At 47.3% G+C, this 22,684-nt stretch overlaps 1 protein-coding gene across 4 annotated transcripts in view; it reads right to left on the bottom strand.

Annotated features, from left to right (window-relative positions):
* SLC1A2 (solute carrier family 1 member 2) overlaps positions 1–22,684 on the bottom strand; it is a 168,423-nt gene that overhangs the window by 96,489 nt on the left and 49,250 nt on the right. The window contains exon 1 of one of the 4 annotated variants that reach the window (XM_008269759.5): positions 16,946–17,061. The exons of the other annotated variants lie outside the window; for them this stretch is intronic. Coding sequence (XP_008267981.1) covers positions 16,946–16,953 — 8 coding nt within the window. The 5' untranslated portion in view covers positions 16,954–17,061. Of the gene's footprint in view, positions 1–16,945; positions 17,062–22,684 lie in introns of those variants that run through there. 4 annotated transcript variants of the gene reach the window in all.

Below are 22,684 nucleotides of genomic sequence, written 5' to 3'. Positions count from 1 at the left end.
AGAGGACATCATGTTGAGTGAAATAAGCCAGACCCAGAAAGATAAATACCTCACGTTTTCCCTTATATGTGAGAGCTAAAATTCAAAAAAGGAAAAAAATGCCCATGTACATCAGTTGTGCTGCACATACAGTATTTTGTCAAAAAAAAAAAAAACTTCAAGAAAATGGAACACGAAGTGCACCTGTCCAGCATAATTCTGAATCACCCCGTGTTCTCCATTTCTCTCTCCCTCTCCCTCTCCCTCTCCCTCTCTCCTGGCTCTGGCTTTATAGCCGGTTCTGCCACTTCCTAGCTGTGCAATCCTCATCAACTCACTTTAATCCCTGAGAACCCCAGTCTCCTTATGCCTACAGGGGAACAAGATTGTAGAGAAGAGTAGAGAAGAGTAAGGGAGGTACAGCAACTTTGGTTAAGCACTGCTCTTTATTACTCTTTCCCTTTGGTCCTCTCAGGAGTAAGGGAATGTTTTCTGAAGATTACCTCGACTGAACGAGACAGTGGAAAATGCCAGCAAAATGAACCCTCAGACTTCCTAGAAAACCCCGTGGATAATCCAGAGAAACCGAGCAACTCTGGGCTATTATGTAATGAGTTACATAAGGGTCATCTTAGTCCTCTGTGTGTCCTCTGGGATCCCTGAGTGGAGGCCAAGGTCAAGAGGAAATGGAAGCCTCATCCTGGGGAGTTGACAAACAAAGCAGGAACCTGTTCAAGAAGCAAAGAAGCAGCACATTACCATGAATCGTCCAGAGGCAAGAAACAGCTATCTAAAATGCACTTGATTGAGAGTAGGGGAAGAGATTGTGGGAGTATTTTTGAAATGGTGCATCATGAGGCCAGACTCTCTGAAGAGAGGCTGGGACCGCCATAGAGCAGGGTCTCAAAGACTCCCCACCCAATGCACTGGCTAGTAATCTTGTGACAACTTTCTCCTAGACAGGTCACCACCTCCAGGGGCCAGAGAGGTAGAGGGGAGAATAGGGGGACTTGAGACTTGGGTTAGGCTGTGTTACCTACAAGTATAAAATAGTTCTTGATTACCAATACAAATCAATGGAAGTATATTGTAACTACCAGCTCCATATCAGTGTGGAGGGGAGGCATTTCCAAAATAGCCATAATAATAGAAATGTGTGAAAGCAAATTAGAAACCCACCAAGATAGGGAGCATTACAGGCAATAGGTGGAAATGATTCTCCATGCCAGAAGCCAGAGGACAGCCAGTATAAGTGTCAACTTTTGCAAATGAAGTGGACCAAACATTTTTTAAAAAGTGAACCTCTATGACTGGCAAGGACATAGAATTTGACAGGAGAATCTAAGCTGGCATGAGGGCTGGGCTGAGTGTGTTGGTTTTTATCTAACTTAAATTGTGTGACATGCTTTGACACCCAAGAATATTTTTCTTGCATTTCACAAAGATATCACCCACAACAGTAAAACTGAGAAACAGCCTGAGTTCCATTAATAAGAGGATAGCTGAAGAACTTCTGAACAATTTGATTCAACAAAAGACTACATACTTATTGAAAAAAAATGTGTATGGCTACATGAATTGACAGAAAATATCCAAGATTCCTTAAACATTCATTGAAAATCATACATGCACATATACATTTGTAATACATGGAAAGAGAGCCGGCGCCGTGGCTCAATAGGCTAATCCTCCACCTTGCGGCGCCGGCACACCGGGTTCTAGTCCCGGTTGGGGCGCCGGATTCTGTCCCGGTTGCCCCTCTTCCAGGCCAGCTCTCTGCTATGGCCAGGGAGTGCAGTGGAGGATGGCCCAGGTGCTTGGGCCCTGCACCCCATGGTAGACCAGGAAAAGCACCTGGCTCCTGGCTCCTGCCAGGATCAGCGCGGTGCGCCGGCTGCAGCGGCGGCCATTGGAGGGTGAACCAACGGCAAAAGGAAGACCTTTCTCTCTCTGTCTCTCTCTCTCACTGTCCACTCTGCCTGTCAAAAAAAAAAAAAAAAAATTAAAAAAAAAAATACATGGAAAGAAATTCTGGAAAGAGAATCAAAAATTGCTTGCAGAGGTTATATCTGGGAATGGAAGGGAGTTTTAAGGTAGATGTGCAAAAGGGGCTTTTTACATATTCTTATAGGGTTTGGGGGGCTAAATTTTTCTTTTAAGACAATGTTATGTTCATGTATCATGCTGTATAAAATTTCTTTTGAGAGCTAATAAGTCAGATATCTAAAACAGTTAGAATATGACAGCACACTTAAAAATATTCATCATCCTTTTTTTCTAACTTTATTGAAGAAGCAGAGACACAGCTCTCATCCAATGCTTCACTTCCCCAAATGTCCACAACAGTCAGAACGAGGCTGGGCAAAATCAGGAACAGGGAACTCAATCCAGGTCTCCCACATAGGTGGCAAGAACCCAACCACTTGAGCCATCACTGCTGCCTCCCTGGGTATGCAACACCAAGAAACTGGAATCAGCAGTCAAAGCCAGAAATCAAACACAGGTGCTCCAATGTGGGACAGGTGTCTCAATCGGCATCACAGCTGTCAGAGCAAACACCTGCCCCAGTGTGTGTTTTTAGTGCAGGAAAACATTTACTTTTAAAATGATGAGTCTGAAAAGCTGTCATTTACAAAAGAAGTTTTTGATTGATTGAACTGCAGGTTGCCCTGGTGCAGGTATTGACAAAATATAGCCTTCTGCCTCCCAGGATTTTGACCCCCTATGCTAGAGGCTCAAAGGAAAGTCTGTCCATAAGAGAGCAGGGTTTCTTGCTCTGTGAGAGAACGTACCTTATACCTTCAGAAGAGTGTGGTTCCTTTTCTACTCCCCAGGTGAATCACAGCACATTCATTTCTTGTGTGGTCTTTGTTATTGTCTCTTTTAAAATTACTGGAAAATGCAGAATCTCTTTTTCTGCCCTCAATCCCACTCATTCTTACTCGGTAACATGGGTAGGACACTCTGGTCACATAGGAGTTCATGAATCAGAAAATACAGGCTGGTCCTGGTCACTTATGTTCTGTCCTGGGACATCTTTTCTAAAATGGAACAATAAGGATTCTAGAGGGAGGCTGGATCTTACAAATGCAACTCCCTTCATCATCCTGCTCTGATACATCGTGTGATTACAAATATGTCTGTATCCCTATCTTCAGGTAGGGATAGCCCATTATCTGTGCACTGGGACGACAGCAATAATATTTGTGCACTAGAAGCCGGTATACATACATACACACACACACACACACACACACCCCACACACAGGTCTTGTATAGCCAAAGGACTGATGAAAGTAATGACATATGTACATGCATTGTGAAATTCATTAAAGGCTTCTGCCTACTGCAAATGATATGTTTGGGACCCAAGGTACATGGCTGAGAAGTTGCTTCACTGTGAATTCAAATTCTCTTTTTCTATTATTACAATAAAACTGAGATGAGTTAGTGGCACAGTGAGTTAAACTGCTGCCTACAATACCAGCATGAGTGCCAGTTTGAGTCCTGGCTGCTCCACATCCAATTCAGCTCCCTGCTAACACTCCTGGGAAAGCAACAGATGGAGATCCAAGTGCCTGAGTTCCTGCCACCCACATGGGAGATCTGGATGTCTGGATGGTGTTAATGGCTCCTGGCTTTGGCCTGGTTCAATCTGGGACATTGTAACCACTTGGGAAGTGAACCAGTGGATAGAAGATTTCTTTCTCTCTCTCTGCCTTTCAAGTAAATAAATCTTAAAAAAAAAAAAAAAGATAGAGAGGCAGGCACCATGGCACAGAAGGTTAAGCCACCACTTTGTATGTCTGCGTACTATATTGGGAGTGTCTAGAATTGAATTGCAGCTACTGTGTTTCTGATCCAGCTTCCTGCTAATGCGCGTGGGAAGCAGCAGATGATGGCTCGAGTACTGGACTCCCTGCCACCTATGTGAACAACAAGGATAGAGTTCCTGGCTTCTGGTGTCAACTTGGCCTAGCCCCAGCTGTTGTGATCCATTTGGGAAGTGAACCAGTAGAATGGAATCTCTCTCTCTCTCGCCCTCTCTCCATTTCAAATAACTGAAATAAATCTTTTTTTAAAAAAATCTGAGCTTCAAATATTATCAACATTATTATTTTTTTTATTCCTTCAACTACTTAACAGATATTTAGGGAACTCTGGTCATGGCACCGCCATATACTGTAGACATAGCAGTGAACACCACAGGGGCTTACATACTGGAGGACAGGGATATAAACTAACAAATAACTGCATATGGGAGTGAGTGCTGCAAAGAATGGTACAGCAACATAATAATAACTAAGTTAGAGAATGATAGGGGATATTTAATATAAGACTGTCAGTCGTTTGAGTTCCTGGTTCCTCACTTTGGTCTCTCCCAGCCCTGGCTATTGTAGGCATTTGGGGGATAAAACAATCTCTCTCTCCTCTCTCTCTCTCTCTCTCTCTCTCTCATAAGTGACTTGATGGAAGTAAAAAGGATCATGTAGGATCCTGGGGAAATGTATTCTGAGCAAGGGTCCAGCAGGTACCAAGGCTGTGAGGCACGCGCAGGCTTGGCAAATGCTAGGATATGCAGGAAGAGTCTCCTGACAAATATGTGCACAGGCTGAATTCTGAGAAGGCACACTTGAAGGGGCTGAGGGACCCTCCCCTTAAATGCACGCACAGGCAGATTGTCCTACAGTCCCAGATCCCAGAACACCTGCACCCTCGGCTGTGGCTGAGATCCTGTGTCCTACTCTAGCCCTTTGTTTCTTCTGCCATGGCACCATGGCTGCGAAAGCCTGGATCCTGGCGACCATCCCTCCCAAGATTTTTAAGATAGGACACAAAGAAGCACCTCTGGAGTCCTGAGTGCCCTGACCAGACCAAATTCCATGCAGTCTGGATTGGAAGGGACCTACAACACTTTAAGTCTCCAGCAGGGAGTGAGAGAATCACACCATTCAGCTCTGTTCCCAACAGAGCAAGACACAGACCCGTGGTTTAGGTTTGTCTCTAAGTTGAGGTTTGAATGTCCCGAGAGTCAAAACCATGCCAGCCATTTTCAGTTCAGTAAATCAGCTCTGCTAAGGAGCACGCTGCAGCCAAGTGACCCCATCCGTGACGCTTAGCCTGTTCCTCTTGCCAGTGCCATGCAGGACCTCCGTGTTAAACCCATCACACCTAATAACTCGCTAAATACCAGGGTTCCAATCACAGCTTCACCATAAAACACTTCATAAAGCACATGGGCTTTCCTCCTGCTCCTGCAAACCCAGCTCCACCTCCTCCTCACTCCCCTTCGCTCTGCAAAGCTCCCTCTAGCTCCTGCTTGCCTGCTACTGCATGGTCTGATGACAGCATCCTCTCTAGGGAGGCACTGCTGGGGGTGAGGGGCGAGGATTTCATACCTTGGCCTCTCTGCAAGGCCAGTTCAGTGTCAACCATGACACCAGCCAGGACTGCTGGAGCACCCTGCTCACTGGCAGGGGCCAGGGACAGAGGCAGACAGAGGAGAGAGAGGCTGAGCATTAGTGCCCCACACACAGCAAGTGCAACAGGTGACACTCACACTTGGCAAGGGGTAGAGGCTGGCCGAGTTCATTACAATCCAGTTCATGGCAATCCCCTTGCAAGAATCTTTTCTTGCCTCTTGCAAATAAGAGAGAGAGAAAAAAACCCACAGTTTTATAGTATGTTTTTCAGATTACATAAGATGCATTCTGTCTACAGAAAGACATAAAAATAAAAGGGGAAATCACCAGTCAATCCCATTACCAGCAAGTGCTAAGTAATAGCCAATCCTTGATCAAACACTACTTCAAATGTTTAATATGTATTTAAACCTCACATGCACTCTGTAAGTTTGACATTAGTTTTCAGAGCCATTTTGCAGAGGTGAACACCAAGGCTCTGAGAAATCAAGTCACAGTTATTTATTTGCAGAGCAAGGAGTCAAACCCAGGCCCCTACTCTCAGTACAACCCCTTTCAATGTGTGGCATCCATTTCCATCCCAATTCCTGCCGCTCTGGGCTCCAGCATAGAGGACAGACCTCCATCCTTAGCCTCCAAGGGCCACCTTACCTGCTTACCTGCTCGCCAAGCTCCCAGAGGGCCACATACCAACAAAGTCAGCAGCTAAGCAGACAGGGAAAGAAGCCACTGTGGGGCTCTGTTGAGCTCCCGGAATCCGTGCAGGATTGTGGGCACCCGGAGATCCAAACCTGCCCTTGACTGCAAGGGGTTTGGTCTAGTAGCAGAGACGTGGCGCGTAAAACAGAGCAACTAAGGATACATGATGTGGCCAGACTCCAGGCTCCACGAGGGCAGGTTCATACTGCACTCACTGGGGGCTCACAGGGGGAGCCCAGGACCCATCCCGTGGCTGCGACAGGCAGCCTGCGACAGGCAGAACCTCAGCCCAAGGCACTTGATCCCTTCTGAAACGGTAGAGGTCAGGAACATCTGGCTCAGTGGCATGATGGGAAAGCTGAGACCCTGAAGCTGCACAGACCCAGACAAACTAGGGGCAGGGCGAGTTGAGTGAGTCACGAGCTGAGTCATGTGACTTGTGGAAGGTGACCACGTGCTCTCTGCGGTTGGGCGGCTCTGTGGGCAAGCAGCAGGGCTGCGGCAGGCAGCTGGGAGGTGTGTAGGGTCAGGTGGGAGAAGGGCTTCAAGGCCAAAACGGGGGTGGGAGTTCAGACTTGGAAGAAGACATTCCTGCAGTCACAGATGTGGGAGCTGCCCACTTCCAGGCGCTGATGAACACTAACCGAAGACGCAAAGAAAAGCGACCTCAAGACGGGTGAGATCCATGCCTTGCAAAACAGCAGCTTCTGAGGGGAAGAGGAAGAGGGCGAATCCACAGCGGTGACACGGAGAGGAGCCCCAAGGGACAGCACAGCACAAGGGGGTCCCAAGAAGCAACCGCTCGGCTTTGCCAACAGCAGCGCCACTGTCAGACACTCCCGTTAAGGGGTCTCTTAGTCTGTCCCGGGCAGGTGCACTCACTGAAGGCATTGGCTGCTTTGTTTTCTTAATGCTCCTTTGCAAGTCTTAAAACAAATTGTCTTCATTCACTTAATCATCTGAGAGGCAGAGAGACAGTGAGACAGACAGGAGCGCTCCTGTGGGCTGGTTCACTCCTCCGGTGTGCACAACAGGTAGGGACTAGGCCAGGCAGAAACAGAGCTAGGAACTCATCCAGGTTTCCCATACAGCTTACAGAGCCATCAGGTTAGTTATCTGCTGCCTCCCAGAGTCTACACTGACAGAAACTTAAAAGAGTCAGGAGCTTTAGGTGAAGCCTGGTATTGAACACAGGTACCCTGCTATGGGGGGTGGCCATCTTAACCAGCATCTTAACTATTAGGTCAAGCACCCACCCCACACACCACCACCCTCCATCAGTGTCCTTTGGGCCACTTTAAAAAGCAAAATGGATTACAAGTAAATTGAATCTCACAGGCAGAATCCAATTCAGTTGTAGTAGCTTCCTGGAGCAAGGTGTTGAGCAGGATTCTGAGGCTGAACCTGGGTCCACACTGAATGAGTTCCATGGCTGATAAGCAAAATCTGCCACAGACACCAAATTGAGGAGTGGCCACGGTCTGTTCACATTTCCCATCTTTGCTTTTAGTAATTTGCGTTCATTTCATATCTTTGATTTGGGATCATTTAAAGCTTCGGGCCAGGCCCTGGGCCAGGTGTGCATTGAAGATACAGAGCTCACTATGCTCATAAAGTGTTTGTTAAAAGAGTGGTCAAAGTCATTGTTTCCTAGGAAATGTAGACAAATAATCTGGTTATTGTGAGCTTTAGGGATGCCGGGGTGACAGAAAAGGGGTCTTCATCTGAAGCCGGCTTCCCACCCTCATCTCCCCCGAGGCCACACGCCCTGCAGCAGGCACAGGGAGCACCTGGACTGAACCCAGGCAGTACTTGCTCAGGGAAGGTGCCCAGCTCACAGACTGCATCCTCCCATGGCCCTGCAGGTGGAGCTGTTATAAACGGAGCCCTGGAGAACAGAACCTCAGTAGCAATGGGCCTATGACCTGGGGATATTACCAAGCACACCCTGGGCATCTGTTTTTACCCAAGACACATATGGAATGCAAAAAGCAGAGATATGCCTGACTTGGCCTCCTCGGAAGTTGGTGAGAAAACTGTGTAGAATTGGGTTGGGCCAATGAATATTCTTTGGGGGCGGGGGATGGTTTCCCTTCCAGTATTTCTTGATAAGCAAACCTAATAATTCCTCTTCCCCACCCACCTCAAGCCTCCATAAGGTGCTTGCATGATGTGGATACTCAAGAAATAAGACATAAACATTACCTTTAAAGAACTCCTGACACAGAAGAAGAGAAGGCAAAGAGGTGAAAAGCGAGGTCCAAAAAGTCAGCAATGGGCTGAGATGGGAAAGGAGGGAGCACGTGACTAATTGCGACAGGAACAGACATATACACACAGCAGCACAACCTAAGAGACAACAGAATAGTGGGGAACAGATGGGCAAAAGAGCAGGGTATGTGCTGAGTCAGGAAAACCATAAGCGGACTTTCGGGAGAGAAAGGCGAGAGGCTGCATTGCGCAGGGGAAGTGGAGCGAGCCAAAGTTCAAAGGCAAGGTGAGAAACAGGCAGATGTGCTGGGGTGAAGCCAGGAGAAGCAGGACAAGGCTGCAGGCAGGCCTGTGGATGGGGCACCCAGCAGGTGTGAGGTCCGAGTTGAAGTATGGACTATGCTGATAAAAATAAAGAGACCAGGACCAAATTTAAAGGGACAACCAGGAAGGAAGCAAAAGTGCAAAGGGAACTAGAGGCTAAGTGACCAGGAGGAAGAATACATAAGGAAGTGACAGATTAGCAGCGATTTTTCTGGGAATCCTTAGAGGCAAGCACTCTCTGTGTGGTCTACAGACGATTAACTGCCATCCAGCAGATACCCAGCCCAGAACCCGGTAGTTCAGGGGTTTGCTTCTACGTTTGACTGCCTTACTTTGAGAGGAAACTAAGAGAGGGGAGAGGCTTTATCTCAGATTCTCAGTGCCATCCGGGGGTCTGAGAACGTTCCGGTCACTCCTCCATCACCAGCATCATCAGCTCAGGTTATCACTAATCAGGGCATCTGCATTTTAGAAGAAACCTACCCTGGTAGGTATCTGGTAGATTCCCAGTGCCTCCACAGTTTCCCAGTTGCTGCATGTCTGGGAGGGGATGGAGGCGCATCTTACAGCCTAGGGGCTAAGAACGTTAGGAGTCTGCAGCTAACTAACAAGGCCCTTCCAGTCTGTTCTGCACTTTTGTCTTCCAGCAGGGGACAGGAATCCTGTGTCATCAGAGACCCATGCATCTGGGGTGCTTAGGAACAGGGCCTCTGGAGAGAGAGAGAGAGAGAGAGAGAGAGAGAGAGAGAGACCGAGACCTCAGCACAAATCCCAGCCCCTCCACTTCACGAATATACTCCGCATGAGTTGCTCAATGCCCCTGAGCCTCACTTTTGCTCCTGCATGAACTGAAAGCTCTGTTGGAATCACCCAGGGAAGGGGCTCGCTTAGAGCCTGGCCTGCAGCACACATCCAGGGGCTGTCTTCTGGGATGTGCCCACACTGGAAGCTCACTACTGGTTTTTAGGAAATGCAAACCAAGAGTCCAATCAGAGGAGAACCTCTCCCAGGCTGTAGAGCCCATGTCTCCTTATTCTTCTTATTCTGCATCTTTGTTTCCCAGTGAATAAACCAAGAGACTCTCTTATTCTGTCATGTCCTGTCGTGCCAGATTGGGGTTGGCAGTGTAGCATAGCATATCAATATTTATTGAAGATTTATTGAGTTCAGCATGGTACTAGGCACATGATAGTCTTTGCCTCTTTTAATCCTCACAACAACCCAAAAGGTATGGATGTTTACCTCGGACTGAGAAAGTACAGAGGCTGAGGTGGTGAAACCTACTCAGCATTTTTCCAGTAATAAACTGCAGAGCAGGCAGAGAAAGCCATGTCTCTCTCACCTCCTCCAGCTGCTTCTGAGCCCCTTTGACTTGGGGGAGCTCTCAAGCCCAGGAACCCGGGGGTTCTTCCAGAAATACACCCCCAAGAGAAGATTTCACCCCAGCTTTTTCATTCAGGATTCTAAAAAGCTTGGTGGAACCAACAGACTTTTTGGTGATTCATTCAAATACTTGTGGTTGCCCAAGAAAGCCGATTAGGAAGACACCATGGGCTAACACTGAAGCCTTTTTCTAGGAGGGACCTGGACCTCAGGGCAGCTGACCACCCACCAGGCGCTGATCCCTACTCAGCTCATGGCCTGGAAAATGTAAAGGAAAGGACCTAAGGCTCCATGTTTTGGATTACCCCACTCCTTGAACACACATCATTTTGAAAGATCTTATTAAGACTTCCTTTTTGAGAACCCATCTACCCACTATGCTCCTTCCATGGAATCACCTAGACCAGGCTTTGTTTGAGAGATTAACAGTAGTTATATATAAGGAGTCTTCAGAATTATGAAAAAATTATGTATGGATTTCAAAAAACAATTTTGCACCAAAATAAACTTATCTTCTAATTCCATTTTTCCACTAACTCTTTGAAGTACCTTCATATTTATGACAGCTAATACTTATTGAGTACTCACTCCAACTCAGGTACTATTCACCAATAACCCAGTGAAATAAAGATATCATTAGTCCCACTTTGCAGATGATAAAACTGAGGTTTAGAGAGGGAGGTTGATGGTGATCAGGTAATCAGTGCAAGAGACAGAACCCAAACCAGGAATACTGATGAGCCCATGCTCTTCTCTCTGTCTAATGCATTCTCCAGGGAGACAGAGAGTAGCTGTCCATTCCTTCTCCCCTTTCTGTAATGACCAGCACGTCTTGGCTCTTCTGGGACCAAGGTGTCTGTCTGAAGAACATTCCAGACCAGAGGATTTCCCAGCCAACCCACGCCACTCAGCCCTCAGCTCTGAGGAGGTTATCAGTGAGGACAGTCTGGTGTTCAAGTCATATTCAATGACCTTGCGAGGCAGACCATCATTGGGAGTCCATTTTGTGCATATTTAGAAGACAACATAGAAAGTGGCATATGTGCAAAGATCACAGCTTTATAAAAACTGCACAGAGCACTAGGGAATAGAAGACGACACCCAAGTTCCCAGTGGTTCCTGGTGAATGGCAGGATGATGGACGGTCTTTATGTCCTGATTGATTTTTTTCCTTTACATTTCTAATCTTGTACAACAAATACAAATCCAAGCTGATAATCAGAAATCAAAACAGCTCCTGACCCTAAGCTGACAGACCAAAAGAAAGTGGATGTGGGGAGCAAGCTACCTTAGCACGCCCACAGCCCCTTCCCAGGCTGAGCCATAGCTGCATCAGGGGCAAGGTTTCCTCATCGCATGCTCTGTGGCACAGCCCACACTATTTTTGGCTGGCGGGCATGGTGGGTTACTCTTTATCCACTCATGCCTTGCCAGAGCCTCAGTGGTCACAGGGAGGGGCATTTCCACCCTCTCTCAAGGGCCAAGTTTATCTTTTGAAAAGCCATCACAGCACAGCTTCCTAAGGAAGCAGCCAGGGCTCTGCTCCCTTCCCCAAAGCCGTGGCACGGTTCTCCTCCCGCACTGAGGACTGTAGCTGCCTGTGACTGCCCTCATTGGTAATACACCCCAAAACGCACATCTCCCCATGAGCACTGGGCTGCCATGGTTGGCAGTGACCTTGAACATGGCTGAACTGCACGGCATGAGAGAGAAATTGGAACTTTGGGGACTGGGTAGGAGGCAGGAGAAAGCTTAGCAGGAAGCAAGGGTCCCATCAACAGGGAGCCCAGTGAGCTGACCAGTGAGAACTCAGCGCAGCTGTTAGAGGCCACCAAGGGACTCTCAAGGATAATGGTAATCATGATAACATCAGTAACCATTTTGAGACCCACGCTTGAATTCTGATACTTTATCCCTTGGTCCTAAGATAGGGATTTTTTTCTTTAACATTTACAGTTTCTAAAACACGGATGTAGATTATATTCAATATATACATCTTTGTGTTTCTCTTATCACTTGGAAAACTATTACTAAGCTGCGGGAGCAGGATTTGGAATGGAAGAAGTCCAGGTGCCAGAGGATCTTCTAACAGGGACAGATGATGCTGTGCTGAGCCCTCCTTCTGTTGTCCCTTCCAGCACAAGGTCTTGCCCAGCCCAGCCTTTCGTGCAAATACTCGGGAACAATGCCTTCACTTCTGCTCTCCACTGGCAGCTTCCTGCTCATCCTTCCTACCTTGGCTCAAGCACACCTCCTCCAGGAAGCTTCCCCAGTGTAACCGGACAGGTCTAACTCCCCTACTGATCTATGTGGCGGACTAAGGTCCTCCTTCCTTCATTCCTCTGAGGGAAGCATCGGACCTTTCTTCCTCACTTCTGACTCACCTCTGAGAGCACAATAGGACTTTCAATACATTTTAAAAATAAATTTTGGTCTCTGGTACAGAGTTTAGAAGGTAAACATTCGATGGCCACCTCAGATGATCAAAATTTCACTAATTCTTGGTCAATGTCACCCACAGCAAGAGTGGACATGAGCTAGACCTAAGAACAGAAAATCTCAGCATCCTTCTACCACCTCTGGACAATGTTGATATTTAATCTACTGCATCTTAAATAATACTTAGGTATTTACTATCTTTTGTGCCTTTTGACCTCCTGGCTGCTAGTAACTTCTCCACACTCCTGTTTCAATAATAAGCCAAAACATCACTTGAAAGGGTGTTAAATAAATAGACAATCACTACAGCATTTAGAGCAAAATGCATACACATTTCAAATTTTAAGCAAAGAAGACTTTAACAAACAGAGGTGTTGGCATACTGTTCCTGGTTATTACTAATGTTCTTCCAAATGCCATAACTCTATCAACTGTTGAGAACAATGTCACATCCAGAAAGGTCCTTAGAAACTCTTGGCTCTGACCCACTTGGCATCAAAACACAAATCTGCCACTAGCTGAGGTGTCCTACTGGTGGCACACTGGACAAGAGACCTCACCACACTGGGACAAGAGAGATCCTGGGATAGAAAGCAATACTTGCAGTCAAAAGGTCATCACCTGCCCACTCCTTCAGGTGCTTCTCCTTTGCCCTAACACAGCGGCTCTCAGCCAGGGACAAATCTGTAACATCCAGAGACAACTTTGGTTGCCACAACTGGAGGAAGAGATGCTACCTGTTGGCAGCTGCCAGGGAGGCTCTTAATCATCCTTCACAACAGAGAATCAACACCTGGCCCCAGGGGCCAGCACTGTCAAGGTCACACCAAGGTCAAGAAATCCTACCCTAACAGATGTCAGAGGAGGCAGAAGCACTCAGTATGAGCCTGGGACCATTGCTCACACTTCTCAACCCAAGTGTCTCCTGCCTCTGCCCCCCAATAACACATCTAAGACTGGACATCACATATGTAGGAAGCTGTCTGCCTGCCCATGGACATGAATCTGTAGAGGAAGACAAGGCCCACCCTACCAGAAATGCAACATCTGCCAGCAGCAGCCATTTCACTGAATTTCCTCCATTCTGAGATATGCATTTTCCCTGTACCATAATGTTTCTGAAAATAATGGACTGCACCTTATCATTAATGCCATCTTCCCCACCAGTGTTGTTAAGGAATTGATAGAAACTCCTATAAATAACAGCATATTACAATGAGAGGAAACCTGCAGTTTAGGACACAGTCCTTACATAGAAAAGACAACAGATGATGGAGCGCGAGGTAGAATTTGCATGGTTTCCAAGGATAAAACACCAGTTTTCAAAAAATATCTCCCTTGCACTAGGCTCCTTTGGTCAGTGTGAGTCTGTGTTCTTCTGTCTCATTGGTAGAAAGGCTTAGCACAGCCTATTCCTGTGCCCTCAAAAGGAAAAAAGCCCCACGGCCAGAGGGTCTAGGAACCACAGTGCAGCATCCTGTGGTCTAGGAACCACAGTTCAGGAAACCTGATTTCCCTCTTCCCTCCTGGTCCTGAATGCCTTCGTTCTGCATGTCTAGTCATTCCCTGGGACTCTTTTCTGTGTTCTCTCATAACCAGCATGATTTCAGCACTTGGGCACATACAGGGGCTCACTGGGAGAGAAGCAGTCACAGGTCCTGTCTGCTGACTGCCTGGGGTCCACACACTGACTTTGCAATGACTGAGGCCAGGTACAGATCTGCACTTGACAAGTTAGGTCATTGTGGGCCTAGGTTTTCTCATATGTGAAGTTAGAAGGGACAGATAACGTTTCAGGATTCCAGGATTTGTTTTTCCAAATTCATCCTTACAAACCTATAACCAACTGATAGAATATCTCTAAGTCATTTTAACAGAAATACTATGGAAATCCATCGCTTATTTCTATCAAATTTAAGACATAAGAGCCTTGACCACCACCACTACCCCCACCACACACACACACACAACATATACACACACACACACACACACACACACACTCCCTGCAGTGCCCCTGGTCATGGAAAGGCCTAGGTGAAGAAAATCTATTAACGTGCCTGTGCTTCTCTGCCCAAATTCTTGCTGTGCACTTGCTAAGATTACTAAGAGTCAGACACCTGGGGCTCTAAGCAGAATGTCTTGGGTTGGGCTGTGGGTAGACAGGAGATGCACTGCAAGACAGCTACCTTTGGTCAATAACATGTTTTATCTTCCAGGGCAATAAAAGACAAAAACCCTTCACAGTCACTCCAAATTATTTTGGAAGGTCTAGAATGTCATTTTTCTCTTGTTGCTCAGCCTTGTCTTGAAAAATTTAGGACAGGCTGGCACCGCGGCTCACTAGGCTAATCCTCCGCCTGCAGCGCCGGCACTCCGGGTTCTAGTCTCGGTTGGGATACTGGATTCTGTCCCAGTTTGCTCCTGTTCCAGTCCAGCTCTCTGCTGTGGCCCGGGAAGGCAGTGGAGAATGGCCCAAGTGCTTGGGCCCTGCACCTGCATGGGAGAACAGGAGGAAGCACCTGGCTCCTGGCTTTGGATGGGCACAGCCCGCCGGCCGTAGCAGCCATCTCGGGGGTGAACCAACGGAAGAAAGACCTTTCTCTCTGTCTCTCTCACTGTCTAACTCTGCCTGTCAAAAAGGAAGGAAGGGAGGGAGGGAGGGAGGGAGGAAGGGAGGGAGAGAAAAATTTAGGACAAGTAGGTGAACGGCATTGAGAGAGGCAAAATTTCAGACAATTTAGGGAGAAGATGAAAAATAAGGGAAAATGAGAATATGGAAACCACCTTTCTTCTTTCAAAATGTTTCCCAAACATAAAATCACTATGTTAATTTTATCACATAAAAATGCAGAAACCAAATTCCTTATAGCACATTATATAATATATTTTAAGTATTGCTTCTTCAGGCATTAATTCACTTTTTACTCACTTAATCTGACAATTTTTATTGCAAGAATGATCTCTCTTGTTATAAAGAGGTAAGAGGTTTTTTTTTTAAGATATCATTTTAGATATCTGTGAAGACAGCACATCTGAACAAAATGACTTAGCTAGAAGTGTTGCTTTAAGTACAACTGTCATCATGGGGGGGGCAGCAGCAATTGGCTTCAGTCTTTCTGGAAATAGGCAACAGGTACAATAAATCCATTTCTATTCATGGGCCTGGAAACTACATTTTTGGAATACAGTGCATGGAACAATCTCTAAGAAAAACAAATGCAACACAAAGATGTCATTTGCAGCACTGGTTCTAAAACAATAAAACTGGAAGCAGTCTAGTTCAAGCATTCCCAAAAAAGTTCAGCAAATGATACCACAGTGCCAGTGCAGTTTAACAGAGCCGCTGAAAGATACAATTTGCTCTCCATGTGCCCATACGGCAGCCTCCACTGTTTCCCTAACACTGTCCATGATCTAGCCCAAAAAAGCAGATATAAGATAGGACATACTTAACATAATCGCAAATATGTATCATCATCTGCTACGACGACAGGGAGACTCAGCCCTGTTCTAACAGTGACGACCTCTGGCTGAATGGCTGCCGATGCTTTCTTCCCTGAACACGTTTTTATATATTCTGATAATTCTCTGCATGAGCATACAGAACACTTAGTCATATCAATATCCTTTTAAAACATGAAATTATAAACACTTGAACTTTGAGGAATCTGTTTTAAACAGTAAGGAGAAGCATGCCAAATGTGAACTGATGAATAAGTCATTTCCACTACTACTATAGAAACTGAAAAACCACTAGGGTTTTCAAAAGTTGGTACTATTTACAGCGCCAAGCCGCTACAGAAAGTCCTTGCTCAAATCCAGCTTTTCCAGGCTTTTGGTTCCATTCCTTCTGCTTTCCTGAGTTGTTGCTATTAGCAGTTTCTCCTCTTCTCTTGACTGACTTTTTTGTATCATCTTCCTGAAATGCTGACAACACTTATTTCTTCAAAATAAAATCATGGATGATGATTTTGGTAAAACATACAGCTCTTCCAACTCACCAATGAACATCTTGTTAAGATGTTATTAAGCAGTCACTTAAAGGAGGGAATTCCACATGGAAAGACAAAAATATAGCTGATTCCTTCAATACATATTCATGGAGAAACGTATCAGGGATCCACCTCATTGTCAGGCACTGGGGTGCAGGCACCTGTACACTCCATACCCCATCCTGAGACTGTTCACAAGTCAGGTGTTTTTCCTGCTAAATACATGTTGCCTCCCAGCTTTCACCCCTTCTTTCTCTGAGCCTCTGTGTTTCTAAAGGAGATCCAGTCCAAAGAGGTGGCCCACATAAATTCAGCCACTGGGAAAAGCCAGAATCTTTGCCAAATACCAACATAGGCTCTCCTGAGCATCTTGCAATAGCCTAACGCTGTCATTTTCTCCTTGTCCTGTCTCCTCTTCCTCCAGGAATGCAAACTGATTCCTCCCTCCTCGTTGCCCTCATAACCCACCCCACCCCACCCAGGATATCTGACCTGACCATTCTCTCTGCTCCAGGAATGCACCAGCCACTCAGCACTGGAATGAGCTCCGTCTTCCATCACGGTCCCTGCTATTCCGGGGATGGAAACCCCTCGGGTGCTTCAAAGTTTATCTAGCCAGCGTTTTGATGTCAAAGAAGTCACAAACTGTCCTATTGACTAGTGCCCTTTGGCTCACAAGCCCAAGGTTGCTAAGTGTTTGTTTGGACATTGTGTAATTACAGGAGTTAGGGACCTCATCAGGATCATTCATGCCCTTTGATGTCCCTTTCTTCTCCTTGGGTAAGAACCACCACTGCACCCTTCCTAGGTCTGGTGACTTTCCACTCAAGTGGAATACATGTCAGTGAGGAGGGGGCTAGGGGGACATCGGATCCATCATCCACCCTCAGAGGGCAGAGACACTGTCCCCCCCCCCCAAGAAAATGGGCACGTTTCATAGTTGGCTCCTAATTGCAGGGACAAATATGCCCACGTGAGGTACACTGTAGCCTGCAGTGGACATGACTTTGAACTCCACCCAAGATTCCATCCCCCTCCCAGGGATCATGAACTATGTGACCTTGAGCAGGTTACCTAACAACTCTGAACCTCAAATATATCATTCATAAATAATAATAGCAATAAATAATAGCAATTCGTAGGATTGTTGTAGAAAATTAACTATATGTGCATGTGCCTGCAACACAGCATGTAACACATGGTAACTATTATTATCATTCCTACTTATTTAATCACTCCAAAAATATTTCTTTGGCAAAATAACCATTGCCTTTATGAGCCGTTAATATACTGTGAGCAATTTTGCCATTGACAGTTGCCATGGGACGGCACAGCAAATGCACAACAAAGTGGATTTTCCAGTTTCTATCTCAACAGCTGGGCTACATTCAAATCTTCATTGCAGCATCTGTGTCCTGCTTCTGCACCGTTTCTCTCTTTAGGACACTGATACTGAAGGCTCTCTGGGTGCCAAGAATACTCTTAGTGCCTCACATGTATGTGGCTTATTTAATCTTTCATCAACCTCATGAGCGAAGCACGACTACTATTCCCATTTCTCCACAAGGAGAAGGCTCAGAGAGGCTGAGTACCTTGCCCAAGGTCACACAGCAGGTCAATGGCTGACCCTCCGAGTCTGTCTCCTGAGCCTGGACATGGAGCTGTTGCACACCCTGCCTCTCACTGGAGGAGTTTCTGCCTCTCTAGATGTCCACATGAATGTAAGAGAAAGGGATGGAAAGTGGGTAAGGCCGGGGAAAGGGATGCCCAGAGAGTGAAATCACCTTTGGAGTGTTGTGTAGAGAAAACAGCCAGTGAGTCAGGCACAGCCTGAGTGGCAGGAACATTCTGCCCAGAAGATGGTTCTGGGGTTGCTCCAGACCATGGATGTCTAAGTAGGAGGCAGTGAGGATGGAAGGGGGCCCCGCCTGGAGGCCGGGACACAGCCCGTGGGATCACAGCCTCACAGATGCCCCCTCTCCTGGGCTGCTAAAGGCTTCTGTGATCTGTAAGACAGAGCACCCACCAGACTGTTTCAAATATCACTTGGGATACAGAACCAGAGGGGGCCTTCGGATCTCTGCCAGCTGCGGAATTCTAGGTTGGCAGGTCCCCGGGGACCTCCCTAGCACACATCTGGTTATGTTTCGAAATGAAGCAGCAACAGTTCCGTCTGCCAAGTGCCTCCAGCAGGCCTCTGCACGGAACTGTCATTATCTCCATCCTACTGATGAACCAGAGAGAAAGCGGCCAGCCCCAGCCCCTGTGTGCAATGAGGAGGGAACACAGAACCTGAGTCTTCAAGAAGGGAGAAAATCCTGGCTGGGTGCTGCCCCCAGTCCTCAGTCACAGGTGCTGTTTGAGCAGGAGAGGGCATTTCACGCTGTCTCTCCCTGGTTTGTTTCCTGTGGAGCCCCCATGGCATCCAGGGACACATGAGGCTGCATGAGGCTGGCCAGGTGTCCCCCACCACTACCACCTACAATGAGTGCATTTGCAGCTCCCAGCAAGACGAGCCCTTGAAAGGGGAGAGCCCAGTACCTGGAGGGGCAGGAACAGCAGGACGACGCCCCAGACATGGGGGCCTTGCGCTGAGGCTCACCCACGGCAGCCCGAGTGGAGAGGCTGCCTCCCGAGCAGCTCTTGGAACAGGCCCTGCGCCTCTGACACTCAAGAGCACCATATGTGTCCCCACTAGCCAGGGAGCAGAGGCACACTGCCCACCTTCTGGAGGTGGTGCCCAGGAGGCTGCCAGCAAGCTCTCAGCACTTTATTTCAACAGCCTGGAAGTGGGATGGGGGGCAGGGCTGGGGCTGGGGGAAGAGCTGAGACAGAAAGTTCCCCTTTTGTCACTTGCAGACATGTCTAGAGGGGTCAGTTTGGGGTGATTCTTTGTCGGTCCACAGAGCTGCACACTGAGAGACCAGCTCAGACACAGTGGTTACACACACGCCCCGTGCTTGCTCATCCCCTTACTACTATTCTACAAGTGTAGGAGGGCCCCTGGTGAGAAAACCTCATTCACCCAATAGCTCCTGCTTGGCTCTAATAACTTCATAGAAGAAACTCTCAAACTCAGCCCCTGAATTTATTTTTTTTAAGTTATGGGCAAATGCTAAGTACTGAACAACCTAGCAAAGTGCTGACTTGCTCAGACAGTCTGCTGGGATGGGAGTGACACTTGACTGGACCCATCGCCCAGCGTGTGCCCCAGATTCTTCATATGTGACCTGGAAGGATCACAACGCCTGTTGTGGTTGTAGGTTACTACACACAAGCCCTTATGATGCGCCTGGGACATCACATGCACTCAGTGCAAGTTAGCTCTCATTATGCACCCTGACCTATTTCATAATATGCATGCTAATGATGAGCTGTCATTTTCTCTGTGAGTGGCAGGTTCAGTGAGAGGACTTACAGGCCACATGATTCACACCTCACCACAACCCCATGAGGTGAGTATTATACCCATTTTCCAGATGAGAACATGACAGTCAGAAAAGCGCCCACCTGGCAGATGGCAGAGAAGGGCTGGAACTAGGTTGATCCGAACATACAGCCAAGGCTATGTAATTCATTGTCTGGTTAGAGCAAGACTGTTAAGCCAGCGAGAGAGAGAACTTTATGATCCCTGTTACCAGGTCAAACAAATGAGGCCGAGAGATGCTAAATAAAGAAACCACACCCAGTTTTCTTTGCACAACACCATCAGACACACATCAAAGTGGGTGGGACAAGAAACAAATGAGGGAGCCAGCACTGTGGCGTAGCAGGTAAAGCCATCGCATGCAGTGCCGGCATCCCATATGGGTGCCAGTTCTAGTCCCAGCTGCTCCTCTTCCGATCCTGCTCTCTGCTATGGCCTGGGAAAGCAGTAGAAGATGGCCCAACTCCTTGGGCCCCTGCACCCGCATAGGAGACCTGGAAAAAGCTCCTGGCTCCTGGCTTCGGATCAGTGCAGCTCTGGCTGTTGTGGCCTTCTGGGGAGTGAACCAGCAGATGGAAAACCTCTCTCTCTCTCTTTCTCTCTGCTTCTGCTTCTCTGTAACTCTCCTTTTCAAATAAATAAATCATAAAAAAAGAAATAAATGAGGGGGCCAGCGCTATGGCATAGCAGGTAAAGCCGCCGCCTGCAGTGCCAGCATCCCATATGGGCCCCAATTTGAGTCTCTCAAATTAAGAGTCCCTCTCTCTCCCTCTCCTTCTCTCTCTCTCTCCCTCCCTCCCTACCTCCCTCCCCCTCTGTAACTCTTCCTTTCAAATAAATAAATATTTTACAATTTTATTAAAAAAAGAAATAAATGCTACTGAGGTAGCCATGGAATAACCCGGCCTTCTCCTTTGACTGAAATAATAGAGCATTTGATTGTGGTTTTTAGCTCTCATTTATACTCCTGTAGAACTGTGGTCTTGCTATTATTTTCCTTGTTGAATGTTAGGGCTCATGGTGCATTAAGCCTTTGATTATACCATGGATCGACATAATGTTTTTGCAAAACTTAAAGAAGAAAAAAAGGAAGGAAGGAAGTGGATTACATGAAAGAAAGAGAGGGGAGGAAGTACGGTTATCTTAGAATTGAACCTATGAGATACATGAAATCTGCTTTCTTGATATTTATGAAAAAATTTTAAATGGTAAAATAAAATAAAAGTAATAAAATACAATAACAGGGAAAGGGCATCTGGGTGGTCCTGGGGCTGGGCTGCCTCCCTGCCATCTGGGCAACCCTTTAAGAGTCCCCAGAACCTTGACACTGCTCCTCACACATGATCAATGGCAGTCACTCAGCTCTTCTGAGCACGAGAAGGCTCTGAGCGCAGCATGCCCACATCAAACCCTCAGACGCTACGCTTAGCTTCCACATGTGGCGTTGCTTATCTGGAAAACTCCTCTTCACCCCCCACCGCTTCTGTAAGGCCTTCCTTGAGCCTCTCCACCCCTCAGCTGGACTGAGACCCAGATGGAGCGCCAGGCTCCTGGCTTCAGCCTGACCCAGCCCCAGATGTGTGGCCATTTAGGGGAGTGAACCAGCAGAGGGAAGCCCTCTCTCTGTCTCTGTCTCTCTCTATATATAACTCTGCCTTTCAAATAAATACATGAATCTTTAAATAATTAATTAATTTTTTTAAAATTGAAAATATACTGAAGCTGCCCCCGGTGGTAACCAGCTTGATGACACACTCTGTTTGGACTGCCTCCCTTGCCCAGCCTCACTTTCCAATTTCCCACCGGGCTTCCCTTCACCTTCCAGATAAGCTATGTGACCTCCCATGCTCATCCTAGAGTTTGCTCCTCGGGACCCAAACCAACCCAGACCAGAAGTAACACATATCACTGCCACATGGCAGTATTCGGAGCCTGTGCATGGTTCTTCCTTTTTCTCCCCTCTCCCTCCCTCTGCTAAAGAGAGGCCTGGCCCAGGTGGGGACTGCTTCTTCAGCCTGTGTCCCTCAGGGAGGAGACATGTGCAAGACCTGCCATTGACCTGCAACCAGCATGCAAAGCGTGCAAGAAGGGAATGTTGTTGGGAGCTGCTGAAATCTTGGGTGGTTGGTAGGTTGTTCCTGCAGCCTACCCAGAGGACAGCTGACTAATACTCAGACAGGGGACTTCTCACTCCAAGGGGACTTTCCTAGCTGACTCTCATCTAGAAGACATGGGCTCCTTACCTCTCAAATGCTACTGTTCTAGGGGCAAGATCCCCCAGCATAACCTCGTCAGCCGCTAGAGTTCAGGAACTATCATTTACACTCTTCCCTTTGTGGAGTGTCCCTAAAATTCATGGTAACTGGCGCAGGCTGGTAGTGGCTACACCGGGAGACGGGCGGACTGAACCCTAAGCTATCTGGCTTTCACCGGAGGCCAGGTCAGACCTGGAGACTTGTAGGAAAAGATCAAAGTCGAGCAGATTGGCCCAGAAAGAGATGAAAGCACTGGTCACATTGCAGCTGCTCTCAGCCTGGTGAACTTGAGGAAATCTCTTTCCCATCTGAGCCTCGTGCTTCTAACGCAGGATCTGACCTTGATCTCAAGTCCATCCTTTGCACTCAGCTCCGACCAAAACAAGCTTCATTATTCCAATGCCCTGACTGATCCATGAACCTCCAGAACAAACTAACTCCACACCGTGTGGGAAAGACCATCTCTCTCAGCTTGCAAATGGTTTGTTTCTTCTGCCCTCTGCATTCTCCCTACCCTTGTCCTTGACATTGAGCCGCGGGCTCTGCATC

This window comes from Oryctolagus cuniculus, chromosome 1 (assembly GCF_051225735.1).
Source record: "Oryctolagus cuniculus isolate XC-2025 breed Fujian yellow rabbit chromosome 1, ASM5122573v1, whole genome shotgun sequence".
Lineage (NCBI taxonomy): Eukaryota > Metazoa > Chordata > Mammalia > Lagomorpha > Leporidae > Oryctolagus > Oryctolagus cuniculus.
This window is presented reverse-complemented; position numbering and strand designations above follow the sequence as displayed.